Source organism: Polyodon spathula, chromosome 31 (assembly GCF_017654505.1).
Source record: "Polyodon spathula isolate WHYD16114869_AA chromosome 31, ASM1765450v1, whole genome shotgun sequence".
Taxonomy (NCBI): Eukaryota; Metazoa; Chordata; class Actinopteri; order Acipenseriformes; family Polyodontidae; genus Polyodon; species Polyodon spathula.
The window spans coordinates 4,568,763-4,596,382 of NC_054564.1; the positions used below are offsets into that span (position 1 = coordinate 4,568,763).

General features: G+C 38.2%; 1 protein-coding gene across 1 annotated transcript in view; it reads right to left on the reverse strand.

Moving 5' to 3' along the window:
- The window catches only part of LOC121303003 (netrin receptor UNC5D-like), a 263,953-nt gene that overhangs the window by 42,627 nt on the left and 193,706 nt on the right, over window positions 1-27,620 (reverse strand). The window contains exons 4-10 of the mRNA XM_041233393.1: window positions 27,467-27,570; window positions 21,861-22,041; window positions 19,718-19,885; window positions 16,068-16,232; window positions 14,697-14,729; window positions 10,570-10,779; window positions 4,916-5,293 (exon numbers count right to left, since the gene is read on the reverse strand). Coding sequence (XP_041089327.1) covers window positions 4,916-5,293; window positions 10,570-10,779; window positions 14,697-14,729; window positions 16,068-16,232; window positions 19,718-19,885; window positions 21,861-22,041; window positions 27,467-27,570 — 1,239 coding nt within the window. The remainder of the gene's footprint in view (window positions 1-4,915; window positions 5,294-10,569; window positions 10,780-14,696; window positions 14,730-16,067; window positions 16,233-19,717; window positions 19,886-21,860; window positions 22,042-27,466; window positions 27,571-27,620) is intronic.

Here is a 27,620-nt window from a genome sequence, read left to right on the forward strand (position 1 = left end):
GACCCATTGCCTATTTGGGTGTGCTATATGGAGGTTTTTGGTGTCTTTTTGGTGTACTCTTCTGCTATCCTCTCTTCTAGTAATATATCTTATTAGCAGGGTTTGTGTGTCAATTGCATTAATCGTCAGTGTGTTCATTACAAGGACCAAGAAATGGTACGACAGGATACCAAACTATATTGGGAAACAGTTACAAAAATAAGTAATTTTTGAAAAATGATGTAACCATAAGTTAGGTATAAAAAGGCTTATGTAGAGCTCTTTTGTCTAATTGGTAATTATGTGCATTGCTACCTTGTTCTTATTGCTTGGTGCTTTTTGTGTTTAATAAAGTATTAAACTGACTCGTTGTTGTACTGACCAAATCATTCTGCGCGAACCACTCAGCAGCAATTTGATACAATGCTCTCCTCATACAGTATATGCACAAATGTATGGACAGACACCAAAATATCATACTTTCAATAACTTATACTAAATAATGCTAACACCAATTTTTACCACAATTGTAAAAGCAGTTTTCCAGCTACACATAAATGTGCAACATGCACGTATGAACACCTCCACTATATTCCTGTTGCCGAGGATTTCAGCCCCCTTGGGGGATAATCAATCAGCTTATTGAGGTGCTCAGATTGCAATGGGTTGAAAAGCCTGGTGATACACGGTGTGAGTGTGGGAGAATACAGACATTGCTGGAGACATGGTGCGAGTGTGGGTGAATACAGACATTGCTGGAGACATGGTGCGAGTGTGGGTGAATACAGACATTGCTGGAGACATGGTGCGAGTGTGGGAGAATACAGACATTGCTGGAGACATGGTGCGAGTGTGGGTGAATACAGACATTGCTGGAGACATGGTGCGAGTGTGGGAGAATGCTGACACTGCCATGAGCATTTTCAACTTGACACCTCGTTAGCTTTCATTAAAAAAAAACACCTGCTACACTGACCGGCTTTTATTTGATCTGACAGCAGAGCCGCCTGTAGGAGCTCCTGAATCATTGCAGAGCAAATGCGCTCTGACCAATTATCCTTTGGGGTGCCCAATCCATGCAGTGGCTGACACAGATGCAAAGAGGGATAGAAGAGGTGCAGCCTTGAGACACACTCCTGTTTAGAGCCTTACTACTCGACCCGAGCCCCACAATAAGCGTGGGGTGTAGTTTGTATATTATTGTTCAAGCTCAGGTCGGGTCGTGTTAGTGTTATCATTGAGTAGATTATGGCATCTTTAATTTTAACTGAGCATTTATTTTCTTCCTCTGTGTGCAAGTGCTTCCTAAAACTCATTTCCTGCTTTTTCATGATTTTTGAAAAAACACTCGCCATGCACCATAGGTTCTTTGAGAAATGACCTCACTAATATCGTCTCATAAATCTCCTGATTCATTTTATCCAGCCTGGGCTGTCGCTGGCTTTACTAAGTAACGACATCACCAAATATTAACATAGCCAGATTATACAAATGCACAAAACAACACCAAGTGCAACGCCTAGTTGATAGAGCTTATCAGTTGACAATTATTTTTTAGATAATGACACAAACTTTTTCTTTCCAGTTAATGATGCAAAACATATTTGTGCTAAACTATATGCATAAATGTAAATAACGACTAAACGTACAGTATTAAAATGCTGCACCGTTAGTTTTCTTTCTTTTTTTCTTGCACTCGTAATGTGCTGTCATAGGCAAACGTGAAACTCGGTTTATATCATGACCTGCTTTATATCACAAAGTATGTTGCACAGAAATGTAAAGTGGGTTGATCTGTATATATGCTGGAGGGAAAAAAAAACTATCAACAGGAGAATGTGCAGGAGTGGAGCGTTTCGGTGCTGGAAAGGCTATGTCTAAATCTACTGTTTGGAAAAATTACGACATTGTTGTATTCAGCAATAATAAAAGTCAATGTGGCTTTGTACAATGCAAATCTTGCAAAATATTACTGAAATACGACAGCAAAAAGACAGGAAATTAATTTCTGCAGCGGCACACTGAAAAGAGATGTATTTGTTCTGCAGCTGTTTTAAAAGCTATCGTTGCCGTGTAGTATTTCTTGTTGAATGTTAATTTAGCGGGTTTTTTTTAATAGGCTTGTCCAAAATGATACGCGAATTTGCAAGAGCATCTTCTGTGTGGTTATTTATGGTAACACAGTTTTAAAGAAGCCTGTTGTTGTCTTTTAAATCATGCAGTGTTGGATTATTAGGAAAGGAAGTAAATGAGATATGATTAATTGAGAGTGATTATTTTCTTCTTTCTTTACATTTGAACTGGGAAGTGGGAATACTCTATACTGAAGGTACATAGTTGCAGCAGTGTATGTTAGGAATATGTTTGTGGAGATGGTCGGGTCAGGTCGGGTCGGGTATGCAAATATTTCAAAGGTCTCAAGCTCAGATGGGGTTCGGATTTTGTTTGATCGGGATCAGATTGGCATTTAAATTTAGGCCCAAGCAGATTTTACTCCTTTTACAATCACCAGGGTGCACTGTTAACAATAAAGAAATAACTTCAGGCAGCCACCATGATAAAACTATGATAAATAACAAAAAAAGGAGAGAAATGATCAAACATAAATGCACCCTAACAAAGCTCGGCAAAACATAGCAGCTTTTGTTATATATTAGAACATATATAAATATTAGAGTTAGGCTGCACATGTCCAAGCTGTTATCGTAATAAGAACATGAGGAGAACACAAGAACGTTTACAAACGAGAGGATGCTATTCGGCCAATCTTGCTCGTTTGGTTGTTAGTAGTTTATTGATCCCAGAATCTCACCAAGCAGCTTCTGTCAGCTTCAACTACATTACTGGGGAGCTGGTTCCAGACACATTTCTCTGTGTAAAAAGTGCCTCCTATTTTCTGTTCTGAATGCACCTTTATCTAATCTCCATTTGTGACCACTGGTCCTTGTTTCTTTTTCTCTTGGGTCGACACTGTCAATACCTTTTAGAATTTTGAATGCCTGAATCAGATCACTGCGTAGACTTCTTTGCTCATGACTGAATAGATTCAATAGATTCAATTCTTTAAGCCTGTCTGCATATGACATGCCTTTTAAACCCGGAATAATTCTGATTGCTCTGCTTTGCACTCTTTCTAGAACAACAATATCCTTTTTCTAGCGAGGTGACCAGAACTGAACACAATATTCTAGATGAGGTCTTACTAATGCATTGTAAAGTTTTAACATTACCTCCCTTGATTTAAATCTAGCACTTTTCACAATATATCTGAGCATCTTGTTGGCTTTTTTACAGCTTCCCCACATTGTCTAGATGAAGACATTTCTGAGTCAACATAAACTCCTAGGTCTTTTTCATAGATTCCTTCTTCAGTTTCAGTATGACCTTTGCTGCTGCAACAGTGTTTGCCACTCCTCCTTTTTTTATGTTGTCTGCAAATTTTGCTTACTATACCAGAATCTAAGTTTTTTTTTTCTGTTACAATGAATTAATCTGGCGCAATGGTCTGAGTCCTCAGGCAGCCAGATCGAGCCAAAATAAGAGACAAGCCTAGAGACAAGCGTTGGTGGTAAGAAACGAGAAGAAAAAAGAGAGTCAGGTAAGAATAAATGTCAGATGTTTTCCTGAAATAACATCATTATTGACCTCTGTAAGTGGTTTGTTCCTGAAAAATGATATATCTGAAAGAAAATAAATCTAGCTTAGACTGAAGAAGGATCTGGAGTGAATCAGGAGGACAGAATCGTCCTTATTGCTGTAGTGATGCCGGTGAGTAAAAGTGTGTGCTGTATTCCAGTCACATACTATAGGGCTTCTTCCTTTATGATTTCCGTGACCTGCTCAACTGCTTCACGGAACAGTACACCTTGCCTCTGCCTGGACTTCAGAGAGCATGGCTACTTAGCACAAGGTTTTTGTCAGCACAGAGGTTCAACAGATTCTTTGCTGCTTCAAACAAAAAATTACATTATAGAAGACCTTGTCTGGTTCCAGAAAGCCTTATCAAACAGACGTCCGATAAATAACTTTCAATCAGCTACTGACATGGGGCGGATACAAACTGCCGACCCCCAAGTGAATAGGCTTTGTATATTATAAATATTGCTTTTTCTTTGATGACTTGGTTTGGTAGAAGTGTACCAGTATGTGTTTGACTTGACTGCTATAAAACATGCGTTTGGATGTACTGTTATTATACTATTTCTCAAAATCCTAAGTGCACTGCAGATATATAATAAAGGCTCACTGTGGCAAAGTGCCCGCCCCTGTGTGTATTTTGTGTTGTATGTTGTGTATAGTCATTGGTACACGGGATATAAACGGGTCCGTGAAACACGAGTATTTAAAATGTATATTTGTATTTAGGCATGAGGATTACACTGCACTTCACGTGCAAGTAAAATGTAATAATATATGAGCATGGGGAATTGAACTTTATTAATTAACGTGCAGTTGTACCGCGACTCCAATTGAATGATTGATTAGCAATCGAGTCTCGATACAGCTGCATAAAAGCTGCAAGTTTTCACTCACTCAGGGTTGTGTGTTCAGTGAGTGGAGAATGAGATTGGAGACGGAGGTAATAATAATAATAAAAATAATAATAGTAATAGTTAAAAACATCATCTCAGTGTTTTTTTAGTGTTAGTCCATTTTTGTTTCTTCTCTTTGTTTTGGTGAATGTGCCATGTCATGTGTTTTTGTTTGTCTTGCAGCCTTTTATTTTCTGTCTGTCTATGCACCATTAAATGCTGAGCAAGACCATTCACTCAGCTCCACCCAACTCCACCTCTCTGTCGTTTATTTCCCGGTTCCTGTTTCTGGTCTGACGTCACCGACTCCAGCCATCTTTGTGACACTCACGCATAAAAATCATCAATATCCTACTATGGTCTGAAAAAGCTACACAAGTTCATCTCAGATTTCCGATGCTTACCTGCATTGGGGACCACCAGCCGTCCACCCAGATGCCCGAATATGCCAGCGGTTCTGTGCTGGGGTTTCGAGGGCACAGTGGAGAGGCTCGGGTGCAGCAGTGTTTCATTCGTGCCATTGAGGGTGTTGCAGTCTCTGTTGACCTCCCTGGGGAAGGTCTCGGGGTGAGCCTTGACGTGATACTCGGCTCTGTCCGCCACTCCCAGAGACACCATGAACGAACTTTGAACTTTGACCTTGATGTCTGGCAAGGGGTCGAACAGGGAGGACTCTGTCATGAGCTCCTTGTCCATGGGGTCCTGAAAGCAGATAGCTCCACTGTAGGTCCTGCTCACTGCCAGGTCAGGCTGCATGGATGAGTTCAGCAGCAGAGAATTGCCTAGGAGGGACAATGAGAAAAAGAACGCAATCTTGTTGCAACATTATACTGCGTTACCATTTGATACCAAGGATATGTTGTCAAGCAAAAGTAAGGTACTAGTACCTATAAAATTAGCAACAGAAACTGTTTATTTTCCATTCATAATTCTCCATCTTATTCTAATATGAATTGCTCCCATTTTTTTCAAAGACCAACCATTTTATAATTTTGGTTTCAGCTTTTAAAATTAAATATTGGGGTTGGGTTGCCTTTCTAACAGCATACTAATGACATTTTGTCTCCAAAATGGTCAGCGTTGCCTGTGGCTCTTCACCATCCAACACAGCAACTTAGTACACAATGTATTTATAATTGTAACAGAAGCTATGTAAATGCAATGTTAGAAGAGTTCAGCCTATTTAGTGCTTTTCTTAACAGAAGTTAACAACAGGCCAACAAGATCCTAGGTAATTCACCTCTACATTTTTTATAACAGTTTAATAACAGCCTAGACCAGTTTAACAGTCTAAAACAATTTCACAAATATACTTTTATCCATAATAATAGAAAAGAAAAATCTTTAAACTCAAGAGCTTTGTGAATAAGGCTTGGTTTCCATCACCTTTGTAGAAAAGGTTAAAAAGAATGGTGAGCACTACAAATTACCAAAAAAAAAAAGAAAAAAAAAAGTTTATTTTGGATCAATTCAGACTGAAGTTCAGATCACCACAATCTTGAATCTGTTCCCAAAACCTGTAAATGTATGACTTTATACCCCATTACCTTCCTGACTCCTAGAGCTCCTTTTCTAATAGCCAGACAGCATGTCTATTGACACAGCCGCTGTGTCACTGTTTGCATGACTTGGCTTGGGAAGGAATTCCCTGTTGTTGTCCAGTGACACAGCGTGTGCTTCTCTGTGAAGTGCAGTGATAGCGTGTGGTTCGGCCACCTGTTCTGCCTGGCGTTGGACCGTCAATCACTGAAAGGTTATTAGATCTCCACTGACTAGGCCCCGTGGCCAACTTGGCAGGGCTGCAACATGAAGACTCTTGGCTTTTTAAGCCAGAAGATGAATATTGGAAATTGCTGAATCAGGCTATTTAGAGCATTTAAAGCTAGCCTCACTGACACGGTAATTAAACTAACTTCATGCTTTTCGAATACTTGCAGAAGTCCCAATGCATACTCTTTTTTCTTAAGGTTAACCACGAAGGCTATAAACATGAAGGCAGCAAACACCGTCAGTATGTGCAGCAATTACATAAAGACGAAATACAGTACTTCACAAGTTTATCATTGTTACTAATATGTTTCTCAGTTGTAATTGAGATACGTGAACTGCTTATCATGGATCAATTGAATAACCTGACACGCCTGTCTTTGATGCATTGGTGATAATGGGAGTCTGTAAACCTGAACTGTCTCAGCCTGTCCCTCTATATTTACCAAATATACCAAATAGCGTCTTTTCACCGGTGACCAGACACTGGCTCAAAACGTATCTTTCAGATATTTCAGTTTGTCTCTATTGGGAAGGCAAAAAAAAGGTCTGAAAGGTCTGAAGTTGTCTGCAGTGTTTCACAGGGCTCTATTCTAGGTCCTTCTGTTATTTTCATTGCATAGGGTACCGTTAGGTGATATTATCCGCTCACATGGAGTGAAATTCCATTGCTCTGTGGGCGATACCCAGCTATATCTTCCCTAAAGCCAGGAAATACTTCTGCTGGGGAGTTACTTGCTGCTTGTCTTGCAGACATCAAGTGTTGGATGTCTCAGAATTACTTAATGTTAAATTCAGATAAAACAGAGGTTATGCTAGTGGGCTCTCAGAACCAACCCAAAAAATGTGGAATTATATGAGCTCGACCATAGTAATCTGTCATTAAATCTTAAACTAGAAATGAAAACATGTGGGGCTCGTCTTTGATCCTGATCTAGGATCAAAGGATTTGTGACATATTAGGGAACTTACTAAAGTATCTTTTTACCATTTGAGAAATAAACCCAAACTTAGACCAATTATTTCTGTATCTGATGCAGAGAGACTAATGCATGCCTTTGTTTCATCCAGAATTGATTACTGTAATGCACTTCTCTCTTGCTAGGAAGGGCTTTTTCATGCAGAACCTCTAAATTATGTAATGTCCTCCCTTCTTTCTTCAGGGAAGCTGGGACTGTTACAGTTTTTAAGTCAAGACATGCTTTTTTAAAACTGCTTTCTTATCTTAGTGGGTTTTAATGTAACTTTTAAATTTCTGCTTTTAAGCATTTGTTTTAATATACTGTTTTTTAAATATGCAATTGAATATGTAGCAGTTGTGTGTGTGTGACAATGCCTGGGGACGTTTAGACAAAGGTGTTGTATAAATGTAAATGTACCTTGTATTGTACTATACAGTGCTTTGTAGCACTTTTGTGTGAAATGCGCTATATAAATGCAATAAATAAATACAATTAATGATATGCACAATTCAGAATTGAACACATTTTATTATCATTGGTATTTATTGTCAACATATTGTGAATTCCTATTGTGTAAGTTTAAATTATGAACTTACTAAATTCTTGTACTGATGACAAAAATCAATGCCTATCTAGTGGTTTGCTGTAAAAACCTTTTTATAACCTATTTTCTAGGTCATTTTAATTCCTTTTTTTCTCTCCTCCAGCACTGAATTATTGTAATTTGTCATCACCTGGTTTGAGCTTGCTTGGGGAATCCTAAGTGCCAGCACTGAATAGCCATCCTTTAAGTCATGAGAATTTTTAACTCTGTCAGCTCCATCTACTCTTCGTCTGTATAAATGTAGAGTAAGTGGGGATTGAAAAGTTAACACTGTCACATGATTTGAATGGAATAAGGAAGTGCTGGCACTTAGGATTGTCCAGCCAAGCTCAATGAAGATTAATGTCAGTTAAAAGCAGATTCAGAGACTTTGAAGCTGATATTAACTTTTCATCAAAAATAAATTGAATCTTTAGTGCACTATATGGAAACTGTTCATGTAATCATGTGCACAACTTTTGTTTAACTTATTTACATAGTTTCGACTTAGAACCCCCGACTGGAGTAAGTTTCCTTTTTTTATTGCTTTTTCAATTTTTTATGAACGCTCTTCCATATAAATTTTATTTTTTTAATGAAACGTGGAAATAAAGAAATATTGAACTGGAAAAAAAAAAAAAGTAAATTAAATGATTCTGATGTAGAAGTAGAAGTTGAAATTAGAATTTTGATTAAAAATCACTCACACATACAAATTTAAGAAGCAACGTTAATTCAGGTAGACAAGGGAAGGAAGACTTAAACTCTATTTACAGGCCAGATGCATTTCAGTTCCCAGACTTCTCCGCCCCTCCCCTTCAAAAAAAGTTTGACATTTTCACTGCTTTATGTTCTGTTTATTGTCAATTGATAGGTGCTTGTCTACAGCTCTTTCCTGTCGTATTGTACCTGTAACGTGGGGAGGCATCCTTACTTTAACATTGATTCTGCAGGGAAAAAACTGCATATGTTTAACTACACTTCCATCTGCACCATGAAACCAGCCTGTAAAACAATCTCATCTCCTTCTAATATCAAACTGGGGCTGAAGCCGGCTCTGTCTGCAGCCTACAGTCGAACCTGAAAAAGTACCTTACTCAAAAGTCAAAGGTCACCTTTATGTAGCCCGTTTTTGCGTAATTGTAAAATAAATTCATCCATGTCAAATGTTTCCCTGACTGTATAATATATCTGTTTAAAAACATTTCACATGTACAAAGAAGGCGAAGTTAGCATAAAGGGTCCAGCCATATAAAGGTGTGATTTCTATAAAAAAAAAAGGGGAAGTTATAGGGTCAGCCCTGTATAGGTGTAATGTAAAAGTTATAGGGTCAGCCCTGTAGAGATGTAAAGTAAAGGTTATAGGGTCAGCCCTGTATAGGTGTAATGTAAAGGTTATAGGGTCAGCCCTGTAGAGATGTAAAGTAAAGGTTATAGGGTCAGCCCTGTATAGGTGTAATGTAAAGGTTATAGGGTCAGCCCTGTAGAGATGTAATGTAAAGGTTATAGGGTCAACACTGTATAGGTGTAATGTAAAGGTTATAGGGTCAGCACTGTAGAGGTGTAATGTAAAGGTTAAACAAGACACACCTGGGGCCCTCATTCAGAGCAATGCAGAATCCTAATAAGGGGGGCAGTATATATTGCAATTGGACCTAATGTACACATTATTATTTAAAAAAAAAGTAGAGGCTACAAACAGACAGTGTGCAGTTCAGATGTTTAAGTGTGAATAGCTATTACAGACAAGCAACACAAATAAAACCCTGCTAGGACGTTTCCGCATTCAAGTCATACAGGATGTCTGTGGGTCTCAACACAGGCCTCGGATGTGTGAATAAGGGGCACACAGAAGCTGCATGCTGCCTCAGCGCATGGTATGCTGCCTGAAACAGGGTTCAGAATACACTGCAGTTCTTGAAGATAACTTTTAGTAACCCAGAAGTGTCAGCTCAAGATATATGAAGCCTGCTACAGTCATGGGGGGGACTTCAACAACTACAGCTATGGTCAAATGGCTTGCATCACCTAGACTTTTACAATTGAGACGCAATTAAAAAAACAAAACTACTTCATTTAGGTCTTTTATTTAACATCATATAATCAAAGAAACTCCAAAATGATAATCACAAAAGTCTACCGGAAGCCATAATAGTACCGTATTTTATGCTAGATTTCAAAATGTCACTTTTTAAAATATTTGTTGTTTTCTTGCGGTATGTAATTCAATATGTTAATGTATCATTATTCAGTAGGTTTCATTTGACTTTATGAAGCAAAATTAGTTAATTATTTTGGCCATAGCCGTACACTTAAGTGAAGAGCTATTACACTAGAGAGGCAAAAATACACTGTGCTAGATCTGATTTTACACTCTAGCGCTCCAGAGAATACCAGCTAGCTACCCTGAAAGGCAGCCTTGCAGTGTCTACTTGAGCTCACTGGGCACCTGACCAGGGAAGGAGACACAGGCCCTAATGATTTTTATCTCCCTAAGTGCCTTAGGCCTATCCAGTTTTTCTTATGGAATCCCCAGCCAAGATCGGCAACTTCACATAGCCAGGATGTGAACCTGCCCTCCCCTGACTGTATGACTCTGCACACCACATGGTCGTATCTTTACCAGGTGAACTACTTGGGAACTGCTGATTTACGCTCTTTTCCTATGGAATCCTCTTTTTTATTTGCATTGGCTTCTAAAAGGATTGTTTCAAAGCACACAGTGCCAGCTAGTGCACATATTCACCTTGCTGTGCGGATTTGAAGTTGAAGGACTGGAATCCCCCCGTGAGAGCGGAGGAGTCGATGACGTCCACGCCGTACTCACTCTGGCTCTTCCGGTACAGAGTGACCGCCACCACGAGGACGGCCATAGCAATAATACCTGCTGCTAAGCCAGAGTAGAGGGCCACGTCACTGCCACTCTCAATACCTGGAAAAAAGAAACAAAGCCAAACTCCTGTGTTAAACCTTACAGTTTAGTTCATTGTTCAGGTGAGATACCTTTTCCTTCTGTCCCCAAATATTACCCCCAACATTAAGCTGGTGAAAATATACCCCATACTTTATATAATAATGTATTTTCACCTTTTTGTCAATAATAGTACATGACACCGTTTGTTTAGACTGGTGGATCTGTCATTATTGTAACTGTGAAGGCAAATGAGGAAGTAATAAAAGGCCACTGTTCCGATCATGATATGGAGGCAGCCATCGAACATTTACAAACATATTATAGCAACAACTTTCACAGCGCCTTTCAAAAGCACATAAAAAAAAGCCTAAAAGGTGATATCAGTGTATTTAATCTGTTTATATAGAATGTGTTGTGTTTAAATGTTTAGAATGCTTTTCATGGTGTGAGGTCTATGCTCTCTAAAAAATTCTAAGTGCTGTTGCTGCTAATACTTTTTAATAGGGACATGACGTGTCTTAATCCTATTTATTGTGCAAAGCTAAGTTATATATGCATTTGAAATACTGACTGCATCATTTCTAATTCCCTATCAGTAGTGCTGTGTTGCTCCCAAAGGTAGAAATTTCAGGACTCGAAATGCAGCTTCCTCTGAGAATAACACAAGCAATTCTTGAATCTATTTTAAGAAACAGAGCACTTGCCTCAGAAGCTCGCTTTACAACAATAAAAACAGCAGCAAGGTTAAAACATGTTTTGGCTATGGCTTTGGGAACTCGAGGCTAATGGATTGTGACCATTGGTTTGCCGTAGAATCGAAACGGAATTGATTCAGATGTAACGAGAGCCATCTCTGTCCCAATAGCTCTTTGTCTGTAAATATATCTCCCTACTGCTTTTTATTAGTGGGTGGTTTAATCCTCTAAATAATGCACTTGTCAGACAGTTTGCTCATAAACATAATTTTCATTTATTCAGAAAGCGGATGATTACTGATTAATTAAAGATAGTTAGTAAGCAGACAGGCAGTCTGAGTTGGGTGAATATACAACAAATTCCTCATTCATCAACAAACACAGGATTCTATAAAAAAAAGAGTGTACATAGGGAATATATAGTACTCCAGACTGGCCCATAGGTATATCACTTAATATCAGTAATTTGAATAGTCTTGAATACAGAAGCACCTGCCAACCAAGTATCTTTTAGCAGCTTTACAAAGATTGCAAGGTTTGAAACTCACACAAGCCCTGCACCTAGTCCTTGATTTCAGAACTACCTTCAAGTAACTGTAGCTAACAAAATAATTCCAAAAATCTTAGCCATTTTGCAATTCCATTCACTACACAAGTCTCAAATGTGCAGTTTTGAAAAAACAAAAAACAAAAACAAAAAGAAAAAGAAACAGATTATAACACATATGCATTTTTATTTTAAAACACAAAATCTGGTTCCACTTTACCTTCCTGAATTTCCCTCACCAGGTGAAATGACAGAGCAAGACAGTTTTTGAACAGATATTTCTTTAACTTGGTGTAGTACGAGATATCATGTTTTGAGATGAAAATACATGTTTGCTATAATATGTGTTTCTGTCAAAACTGCACATTTGATACCTATATGATAGATGGAAGTGCACAGCAGAAACATTTTATATAATTATTTTGTTAGGACATTTACTTAAAGTATATTATTTAAATGATCAGGAGCCAGGAGTTTGATGTTAAATAAATGTTTCTCCCCAAAATCTACATGAGCTACAGACTCAGGGGTGATGCATTGATGCAGATAAAATCCTATTGACTTATTTAGCTAAACTTAAATAAATGACCAACAAAATAATGATATACCATTCTGAAAAACGAAGCAAACTTTAATTCCGGAGCAAGGTACATTACAATTTGAAGAAACAAACAGAAAAAGTATTCTTCATTATAATTAAGCCTTGTGTTTTAGGTTTTTTTTATTAATGTCATTTTTTCGGTGCTTATCTTTTAGCTATTTTATATGTAAATCTTTTTTTTTTTTTTTTCCAGGGTGTTCGCTTTTTTACACTGTATAAAATTATTGTTTCCGGTTACTTCAGTTGTTTTTAGTAACAATATGTGTGGGTATTCAATCCTGGTTTTTGTTCCAGCTGTGTCCTAAATTACTCAATTGGACCAATTATTACCAATTATTGTTCTAAATAATTTAGAGTACAGTTGGAACAAAAACAAGGAGGGACACCGGCATTCCAGGACCAGGACTGGGCACCCCTGATAACTTGACAGCACTTGAACACTTCAGTTGTACCGTCTTTCCTTTGCTGTCTTCCACAACGAAATCCTTTTCGGGTTTCGGGCATATTCTTCTGGGGGTTTTGTGTGCTAGGTGTTTTTTTTACATTTTGCCACAATTTGCAATTCTATTTTAAAATCCATGAGCATGTAAATACTATGTACTGTAATTGCGAGCAAGAACATCTCATTTTAAATCTTGCAAGCGTGTTACAGTCCGCCAATAGAAATGTAGAAATGTGCTGCCACTCAGTCAGGAAGGTGGAACATTGCCCAACTACACTGGGAAATTAATTAATTAATTAATTAATTAATTAATTAATTAATTAATTAATTAATTAATTCTTGGAGAAAGGGGTCAAGTCATTGCGAATTGCATAACTATTTCCAGTGTTTTTTTGTTGTTTATTGGATATATGTGATTTCATATTTTTTGTATCTGGGGTGTTTATCGTTTTTCTATTGGTTAAAATCGAAACTCAGAAGCCCTAATTATAATAATTATTTTTTTCATACAAATTTAAATGAATCAATCTATAGGCATTTGCTACGTCCTTCTAAACTGTGCTTCGTTCGTTTAACTCGTTTACTATCCAAGGTCATCGATGTGTGATTGGCTAAAACAGGCAAAAGAGTAGGGGAGGCAAGCCACCCTTGGCTTTACTCAGTGTTCCAGGCAAGCCAGCTGAAAAAATGGAAGAATACAATTGGCTAATAGACATGCTCATCAAACTACAGAGGAATTCTGCCTCCTGTGAATGTACAACAGTGACTGCGTGGAGAATTTGGTTTGAACGTCTGCATCCACTTTAAAGCTATGTATTTATTGTTATATTACATATAAATAAATAATACAAAATATTATTTATTTCAAAAGTTTCGAGTGGGCTGTGCCCTCTCTGCCACGTGATGAGCCACCACTGCTTGGAAATTTGCATAGTGCCTGGACCTTTTATTAGGGCCTGTCTACCCAATTGAATTTGGCATGTTCTCCTGGTATACCCTGGGTCCCTTGATGACTCTGGAAGGTTGAAGAAATGCAATAGTTTACTTCATCAGGTCCACCCTGACCCAGCAATGCTGCACTTGCACCCTGATGCCAATGGCCACTTTCAAGAACATAATGTACACATCTTCCATGCCAGAAAAGTGTGTGAGTGGTTTGATGAGCACAACAAAGACCTCAGCAATCTTCCATGGTCATCAAACTTTTTAAAATGAAATCTTACCTAATATAAAGTGTCATTATTTCATAGGTCTCACATTTTCCTACATGAAAATCACACACATTACTGTAAAGGTGAATTTCATTTTTAAATGGTAATTTATTTTAATCTGTGAGTGAAGAAAATGTATCGATCATTCCATGCAGACACTCTGTCATTTTCTTTTTGCTTAGAAATGCTGTAAAAAATCTATATCATTACAAATCAAATACATGTTTATTAATATAATGTGTGCATCTTTCATATAGGAAAATGTGTACGACATGATGGTAATACACATTAGAAAAGATTTACTGGAATTATTGTGTTAGCTTTCAGTACTTTAAAAGTAGGCTGGCATGGTTCAGACTATAACATATTTAATTATGAAGCCTAGGGTAATAATTAAAAGAAAACTCCTGCCCCCGTAGACAAGATGCCAATTAATTACCCCCCAGAATAAAATCCAACTTACTCTGTGGTTTCACCTTGTGAAGTAGCTTTCGGTCTACAGGGATGAGAATTAGAGAGAAAGAGATAATTATAGGCATTTACAATATCTGTAACCCAAGAAATTACATCTCATTGCAGGGAGGGCAATGGGTGTTTTATAGAAGCGCTTGGCTAAGTAGATCTTAGATAATGTTTTTACCAGCACACTGCTTTAGTAAATTGGAGAAGCTTGGCTGGCTCCATCTGAAAACACATACAGAATATAATTGCTTTCAGATTATCTACAAAGGTGCAACTGGCTAAACTACCACATATAAAAAAAGAATGACACTGCATTGTAATTAAAAAACAAGTTTCAATACTTAAGGCTTGTAAAGAAAAAAGAAAAAGATACAGTATCTTCCAGAGCAGCTTTACTTAAAAGAATAATCACCCACAGGAAAAAAAAATATTAAAACATAGCCTAAAACTGCATTGCATTCCATATAAATATTCTACTTTATCTTACATAAAGAATACTCCACCAGAGTACCTCTGTGGTGGTTGGTATAAATGGGGATGTGCTATTTATACTATGTGTGTATTTTATCATTTTTATTCTTTTACAATTGAGTTGAAGTATTTTGTACTTTAGAGCGTTTGACAATAGCAGCAATGTCTAAAACGTAATCCACAACACTGTGACTGTGATCATGCTGCAGGGTCAGCTCTGAATTCCAGTGTATTGAGCAGCATAGTTCACTGTATGTGAAAACGTTCACGACTTCTTTCACTAGTTTTATTATTTTATAACAACAATCCAATTGCAAAAATCTTATTTTCTCATTTTTGTTTATACACAAAACCTTTAAGAAGCCCCATTTGTCTATCTTTTCTGACAGGCCTGCTGTATTACCTGGCTTTTGTCCATCAAGTAGAAGGAACTTATAAGAACTACACATATATGCACGTTTTTTTATGCTGCTGTTTAAATCACCTGGATAAGTTAATGCCAATACTGTCTTCACTATCTTGTTCGGTGTAGTATGTGTTTGTGGATTATTACTGTAATTGTGTTACTTCTTGTTTTTTGCCTCTTCTTGTTATAGAGAATGAAAATAGCAATTAAAGTTATTCTCTGAGTTATTTAGCCACACATGTGGCATAAACTCTAGTATTTTACCTAATACCCTATTGTATTTCATATTGTATAATATTATTCAAATATTGACAGGAGTTGATACCTATAGAGGGAAAGCCATTGACCTGAGGGATGAAACAATGACACACAATGGACTTGTCAGTTTTGATGTATTCATTTATTTATTACGGAAATACTTTAAATCCTTCAGGTAAACACAATATAACTGGTTTGATTGGTATGGAACCCAGCTGTAGTTCCAGTAACACTCACTCTGTGTACACAGCCCCTCAGTACAGTTCTCTGTTTCCTGGCTCGGACCCTCACACGACTTGCCGCCGTGCCTCGGAGAGGGGGCCGTGCAGTCTCGACTCCGCTGGTGGTCACACTCCGGACTGCAGACTGACCACTCGCTCCACACATCCCAGCCTCCGTCCACTAGGGGGCGAAAGATAAGAGCAAATTCACTGTTTTAATTCCCCAAGGACCACTCATGCAAAACATTAGAACACACATTTTATCTAATTGATTTAGGGATATGTTTTCATAGCGTTTACTTCAGCATTTAATTAAAAGTACTTGTTAACGGTACAAAACTGAGAAACAAGATAGAGTTTCTGGCACATTGGTTTATAGAACTGAACGTCATTGGAAGGTGGTCAATTGCGGAGGCAAGCTAGGAAGGTTGTGAGATATTAACTCAGACTTCATCATGCGTAAGGCCCTATGAAAATCGCAGACTATTATTATTTTTTAAATTCACATTAGTGTCACAGGTAAAGTGTCATATTTCGCGGAATGTGAACGAAACTATTTTATACATTGTGTGTACACATTACTATTTAAAAAAAAAAAAAAAAAAAAAAAAAAAAAAAAAACTGCAAATAGAGATAAATGCACTAACATCATCAAAATCAACGTCAACGTCACTTTACAAAAGCTTGTGAAACGGTGTTGTAATTAACAGCCTGTAGGTAAAGAGTATTTGCAAGGACAACTTTCAGTGCTACGTCAGATGCATGTTTACAATTTAGGCTTTGCAAAACAAATAAGATGTTTATATGTTTCGTGCTTCATGGTTTTCAGTGGACTTTTGGAACATTGTTTCTTTGCAAGCAAAACAGTCGTGTTAATACTTTGGATTTCTGCCTCTCTTTCGGTGATTACTTGAATCTAAATGCCTGTCAACAGACGATTTTCGGACGTGATCTACAGTAACGTTGCAGGACGTACAGAAGAGCTTACCCACATCACTGTGTAAAACCCCTGCTGGATACTGCTTTACGTGATCTGCTGCAGACACATTTTCTTGTTTACAGTGTATGGTATTTTAATTCCCCGCCTAGATTTCATATAGTCACATGACATAATCACTGCCCAGCACTGTGTGCATGGTGAGTAGTACACGCAGGCACACAGCAGAGCTGTACAGTTTAGTTAATGTGATTTTTTTTGGTATGAAATACAAATACTAATTATGAGGTCATATATTTTTATTTCATAAGAATATTGAATAAATCGCAGTATTGGGTTAATTTCACAATTCCCACCCAGTCTGTGAAATCATGATTTACACATGGTCTTAGTTATAAGGTCTGCTCAGAATTGTAGGAATCAGTGCCTGAGAATCTTTTCCCTGTAGTTCACCTGGCGCCAGAAAATAGAGAACACAGTAAGTAGTAAAGAGCAAAAAATAGTGAATACAGTAAATAAGTATATGTAAGAGCGGGTTCGACTAAAAATTTATTTAAAACATTTGCTTATACAAAAAATGTGAATATGGATACCTGTAAGAGTAAAGTCAAATATAAGATACAGGAAGTAGTTATAATTAAGAGCAGTAGAAGAATACGGCAAGGTATGGATCAGTTTAGTGCAAGTACAAGCTGATGCAAGTACTGTTTCAATTGGGTGCCATATAGTCCAGTATAGTGGAGAGTTGTGAAGTTTACAGATGCTGTCTGAACAGGTGTTTCTTGAGGAGGCGCTGGAAGGTGGTCAGGGACTGAGTAGTCCTGATATCTGGCTTGGTCGTTCTACCACTGAGGGGCAAGAGTAGAGAAGCAGCGGGCTCTGTAAGCCTGGGAACGGGGGTGGGGGGTGGGTACAGCTAATCTGCTGGTGGTGGAGGAGCGGAGGAGATGAGAATGGGTGTAGGGAGAAATGATAGGCGCGTACAAGGGTTTTGAATTGGATGCGAGCAGCGATATAAAGCCAGTGCAGAGAGCAGAGCAGCGGTGTAGCATAGAAGAAACGATGAAGGAAAAAGAGGGAGTTGCAATAATCAAGGCGGGGCAGTACCAGGGCCAAAGCTAGGCGCTGCATGTAGTCAGTGAGGAAGGGTCAAATTCTGCATATGTTGCTGAGGAAGAAGCGACAGGAGCGTGCCAGAGTAGAGATGTGCTTTGAGTAGGAGAGGGAGGAGTCAAGGGTTATACAGAGGTTATTGGTGGATGAGGAGGGAGCGAGGGTTGAGGATTGAAGAAGGATAGAGATAGATCAGCTGTGGGGGAGGAAAGCGGGAAGAAAAGTAGGTCTGATTTGGAGAGGCTGAGGTTGAGATGATGCAATTGCATCCAGGAGGAGATGGCCGAGAGGTGGGAAAGGAGTGGAAGATCTAGGCATCATTAGCATGGAGATGATATGAAAAGCCGTGGGAGGAGATGAGGGAACCCAGGGAGTGGGTGTAGAGAGAAAACAGGAGGGGTCCCAGGACAGAAGGCAAGAGGCAGAGGGTGAGCCACGCAAGGACACACGGTATGTGCGATCAGCAAATGTAGGAGTAGAACCAGGCAAGAGCAGTTCTGTGCTCACTTTACGGAGCAGACTGATGCAACTCTACAGTATATTACTAACAAATTCAGTTACTGGAGAGATTTAATTAGAGCCAGTACAGACCACTGGAAACCAGTCTTCAAGCTATCTTGAAAGTGGGAATTCAATTCTCACAAAGGTCTGTCGCCTACTCTGCTCTTGCATGTACTGGGCCACGGTTGGTTCTTTCAAGCTTCCTTCACAACTAATTTAAATGTAAATTTTTATCTTTGGAGCCTGCTGGGAACGTCGCTTGCAAAAGTGCTTAGAAGAAGTATATTGTGTTGCTTTACATGCATTACTTTCTCCACAACCTCTTCTCCTCCTGTAATATGATGTGCACATCACTAGTGATTTATTTTGGTGGTAAAAACATAAATTGACTTTTTGTAAATGCACTCAAACGCTTCCCTGAGATTAAGGAGCACTGTGATATTAAGCTTGTCTACTACAAGGCTTTCTTCCCCTACTGTGTACACTGCCCTACACTGCTTTAAGGCACAGTGAGTTCAAAGCGTGTGGCCTCTGACTGCAAGCTCCTTTGTAGTAACCAGACATTATTAGCCCAAGTATGAGCAAATGGAAATTAGGATTTGTAGGACCCTTCCTGATTTTACAGTATTAAATCAACTGCCTGTAGAGATCTGAAAACACATCTGTATTGTTGTTTTAATGTATAAAACAAATCTGTACAGCTGTTTTCACGTTTTATTTGTGGATAAAAAATGTCCTGTCTGACTTATTGATGAAGAGCAATGTTTCCTATTGCAAAGAACTGCTTCAAATTTATGTCGGTTTCCTTAACATAATATGAGTTAATACCTACAGTTGACCTTGTCTCTTATAGTACACACATTTCTTCTTTTAAACCATGAGACAGGATCAACTATACATATGAACTTATTATAAGTCACGTAGCAATATGTCGTTTATGCCGTTACCCGTGTCTTTAGAATGTTTGTCAGTTGATAATGGACCCTAAGCACGAGATGACACTTAAAATAAGATGTACTGGAATATTCTGAAATCTGGCTTTTGATGTCTTGAGAGCAGCATTCAAAATCAGTAAAATATATTCCTGTGTATTCAAGCAAAACAGTGCTTGTTACCTGGACAGAGGGCAGTGCAGGTGCTTTTCTGCACCGACATGCCCTCGCAGAAGGCCCCCCCATTGAGGGGTGCTGGGTTCGTACAGGTCCGGGACCGCTTCTGCCAGCCCCTTCCACAGCGGACATTACAAGCTGACCACTCTGTCCACGATGACCAGCCCCCATTCACTGTAGAGAAGAGAAGGCAGCTGCTTCAGTCAAACTCGCTCACTATCTTCCCTGGAAAAGTCACCCTCTCTTTATTATCGCTTGAACCACGGTCAATTTGCACAGTAACTTAGCAGATCTACCATGCTTCAGAATGCCTACCTATGCTTTACCATGCTTTCACTATGCTTTACTGCATGTTGCCATGTTTGTGCTTTGAGAAACCTTTAGAAGAGATCAGTATAATAATAAATTCCAGTCAAAAGTGAATGGGGACAAGCTCCAAATCATAACATTTTGAGTACTGTCACACTCTGATTAATAGCATCCACATTTATTAGCCATACAAGTGATTTCTCTCTCACTTAAAGGGTAAACGGGGTACAAGGTCTGAAATATAACACATTTATTTTTCTTGCTGTTTACAGTTACTTTGTATCATGTTCTATATCAGTCATTACATCCAACTTTTTAAAACTCAGAAGGAGCCCTGTGTCCTCAAAAGTGCCGTTAAACATGTTGTCAAGCTGGTAAAGCTGGTACACCACGTGTAACCATTAACCTGTCCCCCCTGCAACATACCTTTAACACTCCTTTTGGGCTAGGTGGTATTTCTTACCAATGTATTTCTTACATTCACTAGGTGCAGAATGTTGCAGGGGGAGAGTTTAATGATTACACTATGGAAGGTAGTATATTTCTTTCTGTCAGTGTGTCTGTCTCTATTGAACAGAATACTTTCCAACAAGTATGAGTAATCAGAGATCACTAAATGCTGTGCAGTAGTATGAGACATACTCTAATTGCTTCCAAAGTGTTTTGAAAATTTAATAGAAGCGTTTAAAAAAAAAAAAAAACAGCAGCTATTTTTAACTTAGCTTTCATAAAGCAAAACAATATAACTATATTCATTATGTATAATGGTCTGTGTACCAGTTGGCATGGAGGCAGTATAGCTGTTGCCCTTTCACAAAACTCTATCGAGACTCATCAAATGAACAAAGTGAATAATCACAAACGCAATTACCAAATGCTGCATTGAAAGGCCTTCTATTAAAAAGCTACAGATTAATGCATTTTTTAATTATTTTTTATAATAAACTCATTACTGCCTCCTCTTGTGGTTTGTGTATTCCTGTCTTCATTTTAAACAATGACCTGAGTGGATATACAGGGAGTGGACAAAAAAAAAAAAAATTGAAACACCCACCATAGCACTGTCACTAGAGTTTAGGACTGTACCACGGTGACAGATCTGTACGGTGTTTAAATAGTTATCTGTGACCCATTCTCAATGACAGTTATCTTTAGTCCTCAGAATAGCACTGTTTGCACTGGACTTCAGGGACTGAGAAACTCAAAACTGGAAATCAGAAGTTGTGCATGCCTTTTTGTTCAAAGCACATTATTTACCCTTACTTTCAGAATATAACACGTTTAACCTTCAGCACTGAGCTTCCTCGAGTTAAATCTTTTGTATAATATGCACAACATGTATACTGCCCATCTTTTATGTACAGTGTTGTCCCTCTATAAGGTGTACTCTTTAAACCACGGAACCAGTTATGAGGTGATATGGTCATGGCTTCTATTGCCCCAATAATGCCATTCCAGTAGCACTTTCATTCTTGTTATACAGCACTAATACAGTACTGTCTAGAAGGTCAAAGCTGCAGTCAATATCTGTGCTGTCAGATAAAGGCGTCTGCTAAATAAACAAATACGATAATAATAACGTGGCTATTGGCTGATTTGTTGGCAACAGCACAAACTTTGTGTGCTCATGTGACATGGTTGTGAGTTTCAATCTTGAGGATCCATAAAAATAAAATATGAATAAAGCCTAAGATTGAAACTTAAAACCCTATTGGTGTCAGTGTCACCTGTCACAATGTTGGAAATGGAATTAGAAGCTTCTTTAAGTTGTAGTTCTTCATACATGACATTGTATCTGTAGAACCAGGAAAAGATAATACAGAAAAGCAGCCAGCCTCACCGTACACTACCACAGTAGCAGGCATGCTCCTCCTTGTGGCCACGATGTTGCTGGCCAGACACGTGTAGTTCCCAGAGTCCGACAGCCGGGCATGTTTAATGATGAGGTTGTGATCAGCCCTAGTGTCTATGTTATCGTCGTTGAATGAACTGACCAATTCTTCATTCTTTAGCCATTCCACCTGACAAAAACAAAATTAAATGTCAAACAGGTGTCAAACACTGTGATGCGAGAACCCATACTGAAAATGATCAGGACTGTATAATTCCAAAAGTGTCTGTGTGTGTGTGTGTGTGTGTGTAGTATAATTATAATAGGAAAATATGACCATAGGATAAAGGCAAAGTATATTAATTTCTTACACAGCTATATATGTTATATTTTTATGTTCAAATTACTCAGTATAATTCATAGTAAATTAGTGATGTTTCATGACCAGTGTTGTGTTTCACACACATATGCAAAACTTTATACACCGCTGAATATAGACACATGGCCTTATATTTGTGTTAAGAGCAACTCAATTAAAGTGTGATTTTGGTTAGATATACTGAACGAGAACTCCTTTTCCTGTCAACTGCTTCAGTCTATGGTTAAAAATATTGCATACACAATACTAAAGGAACATTTAAATTCTTGTGAAAGGATGCTGTAAGTTTTCATAATAATAAGTTTATGGTCTTAAGTTTCTCACTAATATCTTGAAAGCTGCCTATAGAATATTCAATGTACTGTATATGCATGACATATTGCTAAAATGTGTAAAAAATATAAAAATAGGTACACATTTTGCAGTGTCACAAACGTATAGTAAATAGCAATTACTTTGTCAGACCTTGTGGGCAGCCAAGCTCCCCCAAAGGCAAAGACACAAGCTTGCCTCAGTTTATACATTACATGTAACAGTTCATAAATCACAGCTACTGATAATTCAGAATTACTTCTTTTCAATCCTAGTTTTCTTTATGGACTCCCTGAGACAATATTTACCCTTCCTTAGCAATGAGGCAGAGAATGCAGTGAAGAAAAAGTAAACATTATAACTGAGAAACCACCATTGTGCCTTTTTAATAGCAGCCAAATGCTGTTTATGTATCCTACCGCAGATAGTTTCTTCATCTCGGGATCACCAAGGAAACGGTGCTGTCAGGTAAATCATTGAACTTGAGAGGTGAGAGAAAGCACTGGAAGAATAGTTATTTTACTTCACTAAACATCTATGGGCAAGAGTTTCAATAGAGTCAATGGGTTTGAATGATGTGCTTGTAGGTGACTTAAAATACCCTCTTTCTAGTGTTGTGAAAGTGCTGGTGCAAAGCACAAGTCTCCTCTGTGTTTAATGTATTTACTTCATGTACATTTGTGTGTCCAAAACCACCCCCATAAGCTGTACAATAAAGGGTATTCACAGTGTTTAATGTGTGAGAATGTAAGGAGAGATTCTGTAAACTGGATTCAGTGATAGAGGGTGAGAAGTGAAGTAATTTGTGAGATTGCCATCAACTGTCCAAGCCACCCAAATAGAATGCTTGGTTATATAGTCAAAAGTGTAGAGGACAAATCAAAGGAGATTCTATAACGCACTGGTGAAACCACACTTGGAATATTGTGTTAAATTGTGGTCCCCACAATACACAAAGGACATTGTGGTCTGGAGAGAGTCCAGTGATAATCAACCAGACTAATCTTACCTTTATATAATGAATAAATAAATAGCCATGTTGTTAGTCATTGGGATCCTTTAAGACAAATGTATGAGATCAACCAGGTAGTAGGAACTGGACGAGAACTGATGGGCCACATGTCGTAGTTTCAGTTCAGTACACAACAAAATGGTAAAACGCAGTTGGGATACCATTATGATACCTGTCAATGACCCTGACAAACCCTTAGATGAACCATTAGCTGACCATTGCAATGGAAACACATACGTTACTTGGATTACAAACCCCTAATTTCACCGAGGGAGACGATAATCATTGAGAAATTGTCACGTATTTCTCCTTGCAGACTTGTCCTGTTGAATACTGGCTGGGAAGCTTACACCATATTAACAGTGCTATGGAATATGGTTCTTGTAAAGTTCCCTTTAATCTCATTTGTTTTTATTTCCATGCATTAAATCCATTTCTTCAACTGCTTATTTACCACATTCAAATCTGTATGCAGTAGTGGCAACGAGGAGGTTAAATGGCGTAAGATCTGACATAATTACATTGCTGGGAGGCCAGATTCAAACCTATTATCAGCCCGTGTACTGGCGGCACAATTAGCCCAACTGTGCAAGTTAAACCTGCTTTGCCTCACAATGCAGGCATCAAACACCACTGAAGCCTAGTGATGAAAAGCTCCATGGTGGAAATAGAAGGACAGATATAAATTAGTCTAGCAAGTATGCGCTGGGCGCTTGGGAATGCATTTCCTTAATTGTTGCATTTGTTCCAATTACTGTGAGCAATCAACAGTTCTCACAAATGGGGTCTACTTAATTCATTATATTCTGCTTAGATGCAATCACAGTCATTGGCAACACAGCCTTATTCATCTTCTCCCTGCTACTGCTGTTTTTAATACCACGTTGTACTTAAACTCTTAGATGCTCCACCTGCATATGTATTTGAGCCAAGGTAATAACCAGATTTTCTTATAATATAAATCATGAAGTCCCTCTCAGCTATGGAATTGAGTTGCAAAGTGTTTCAATTATTTTGGAAGAAAAGTAGGGTTGTTAAAGACCCAAGTTACAGTAATCAGTAATCAGATTATTTTTTGAGTAATTTATTACAGCGTGGTATTTTTTAAATTATAATATGAAGAAGTAATTAGATTACTTTTCAGGGATAAAAGTAACATATTTCTTGTCATTGCTTGACCTGGAAATTGTGCAATCAACAGTTGGCAAATTATAAGTAATATAGTAATCAGATTACTTTTTGGAGCCAGTAATCAGTAATCCATATTATATTACTTTTTCAGATTATTATTAACATCCTTTAGGATAGGTGACAATTTCTCTCCCTCAGGTAAGATTAGTTTTAGCTTCTTTTGGAATATAGTTGTGTTGTCTTCAGTACAGAAGCCCTTACCAAATGAGCTCCCACTATTAGACCTCTATTATAAGTTTGTCAGATCTTCGATAATAGGGAGCTGCAACTTTGATTAACCAGAAAATATCAGGGATGTTATATAAACCACACTACAGATGGCAAGTGTTTCACTTTTTTTTTTCCTAAATCATCTATTTATTTACTAGTGCCAAACTGCAGCTGCTCCCAAATCAAACAAAACGTGTTTGCTCAATCATAGAGGTTACAAATAAGAACACATGAACAAGCCGACAAAATAAAAAAACTGCGTCAGCAGACCTGATCCTTATCTCAAATACATGGATGAATTAATCTTGTTCACTTATGTGTTTTCCCATCCCAGTGTTATTTCATCAACACAATTAAAGGGATTATTCTTCATCGTCAGTGTTTGTCATCGATGCATTGGGTGCCAGGATCCAGTCCATCATCTAAATTAATCTATGAGAGGAGCCCTACACATGCTGGCCTCGTAAGCACATTTTCTCTTTTATTAGATACGATATATTTCTCATTACCCTGAGCTGCAGTTCCAACAATAACTCACTCCCTGAGTCAGATTGCCCTCTGGTTTTGTGTGCAGCCCAGGCCAGCTACCACTCATTAAAGCAGCAGGGCGGCCTGCCCAGCAGACCGGGGTCATTTATTTAGAGCTGACACACACAAAAACAAACACAGCGCTGTGACACTTCAAACTGCACACATCTGCTTCTTCCATTCATTCTGAAAACAATTTTCAGAGAGGAAACAAATAGTTGTACCTGTACAGAGAGAAACTGGCACCATGTTCCCCTCTGAAAAATAAACATTGAAAAGGAGCAAGCCTAATGATAATGATATCCCAGAGGAAGACGCTCCTGTGAGGGTGGTAACTCTTTAAGTTCATGCCAGGGTTCTCCTTCTGTAATTGAATATGAATCCAAAATTTGATAAAATGAGAGGCACGTCATTGCTCGTGTTGGTAATGTTGGAGGTTGAAAACTATATAACCCAGAGTGCAGATGAGCCCAGCAGTGTGCAAGGCCGCCACCCTGCACCTTGTTGCACATAAGACTTTAGTAGAAATGCTACTATTTTAATGCTGCAGATTTTTGGTTCCTATTTGGCAGTCCCAGTTATAGTTGGGGGATGGTTTTTTTTGTCATTTCATGCATCACAAATCCAGATCCACTGGCATGTCTGATGCTGTTTTACTGTGTTGTTGCTCCAGAGCTAATGATTTTTAAAAGGGTTATTGATTTTAAACAAAAGCATTAAAAGCGCAACACGACTTGCTGGTGAATGTATTGCTACCTGCCATTGCCTTGGAGACAGAATTGCAGGCTGTTTACTTTATGAAACAGAAAATGTACTTTGCAATGGATAAATGCTTTGTGTCCATGTTACTTGTAATTGCTTCGGCAAAAACATGATCTCTTGTCATAGCCATAACACTTTATTTAAACTAACTCAACTTGCAAGCAGAACAAATATACATGATTGCATTCTAATAGAAAACTGTGCACGTAGAATAGACCTGCTGAAATAAATGTCTGTACTTCAGCTTGTTTTACTGAATCCTGAAGCTTGCATCCTTACCATCATGCTTCCAGCTTTTCTTTTAATATTTAATGTCAATCTTGTCTAGTAAAGTTCAGCTTCTACAACTCCGAGTTGTTTCCACGTTATTAATGTCGTCTTTCTATGCTCATGTTCCTAGACATGCTTACTTGTAAAGAATAGTCTGTAGCTTTTTGATCTTTGTCAATGTCTGCTGAAATAGTCACGGCAATGATGATATGATCTAAGCAGAATTAAAAAAGGATTCAGTAGCACCAGCCAGCCAGCTCCCAGATCTAGCGGGTATCTATCAGACAGTAGATGCCCGCTGCTACATCACAGCATCAACTGTGAATCAAATTTAAAATCAATCCACACAAGCACTGGCTTTTTCCTTTTGACTTGCCTTAATAAAGGTTCAGTTTACATATATTGGACAGCAAATACTAAACAAAGATTGGTCTAAATTAATTTTATTATCCACCAAAACCAGTCAATTAACACTTTGCACCAACAAAAGCAAATCAGGTTACTACATTTGAAGATGGTGGTATTAACACTGTTAAATTACATAAGGCCTTATTCATAAAACATTAAGGTCTGTACTAACAAATGTTTTGTGAAAGCCTGTTTTTGAAGAATGAAATGACGTTTTCAGGACCTTTGTCATCTGTTTTAGAAGGGTTGTTCTCATTTGCCAAATCCCTGTTTCGTTTACCCTTATGATATTTTACACAACATTTCTACACTGTATTTTTTGCAGTTTATCATGGTTGCATTGCTTTTTAATATGCCTTACATTACCTATCTGGGCTTTACAATGCTTACCTATGATTTTAACACAGTTTCACTATCCTTTTGTTACACTTTGTTATGCTTTACTATGATAAACTTTATATACCAACACTTTTCTTAAAATATACCTGTGTAGCTTGACAGCTGTATCTTTCCAACTGAGCAGCGCCTCCTAGAGATACTTACCGCAGCCACAGGCACTCCCTCTGGGGGGCGACAGTGCAACACAATCATCCCTTCAATAGGCACTTCACTGCCTTGAGGGTCCTGCTCAAAGTTCTTCCGCAGGTCTGCAAGGCAAGGCAGAGCATTTATTTTATTCAATATGGCAGTCACTCGC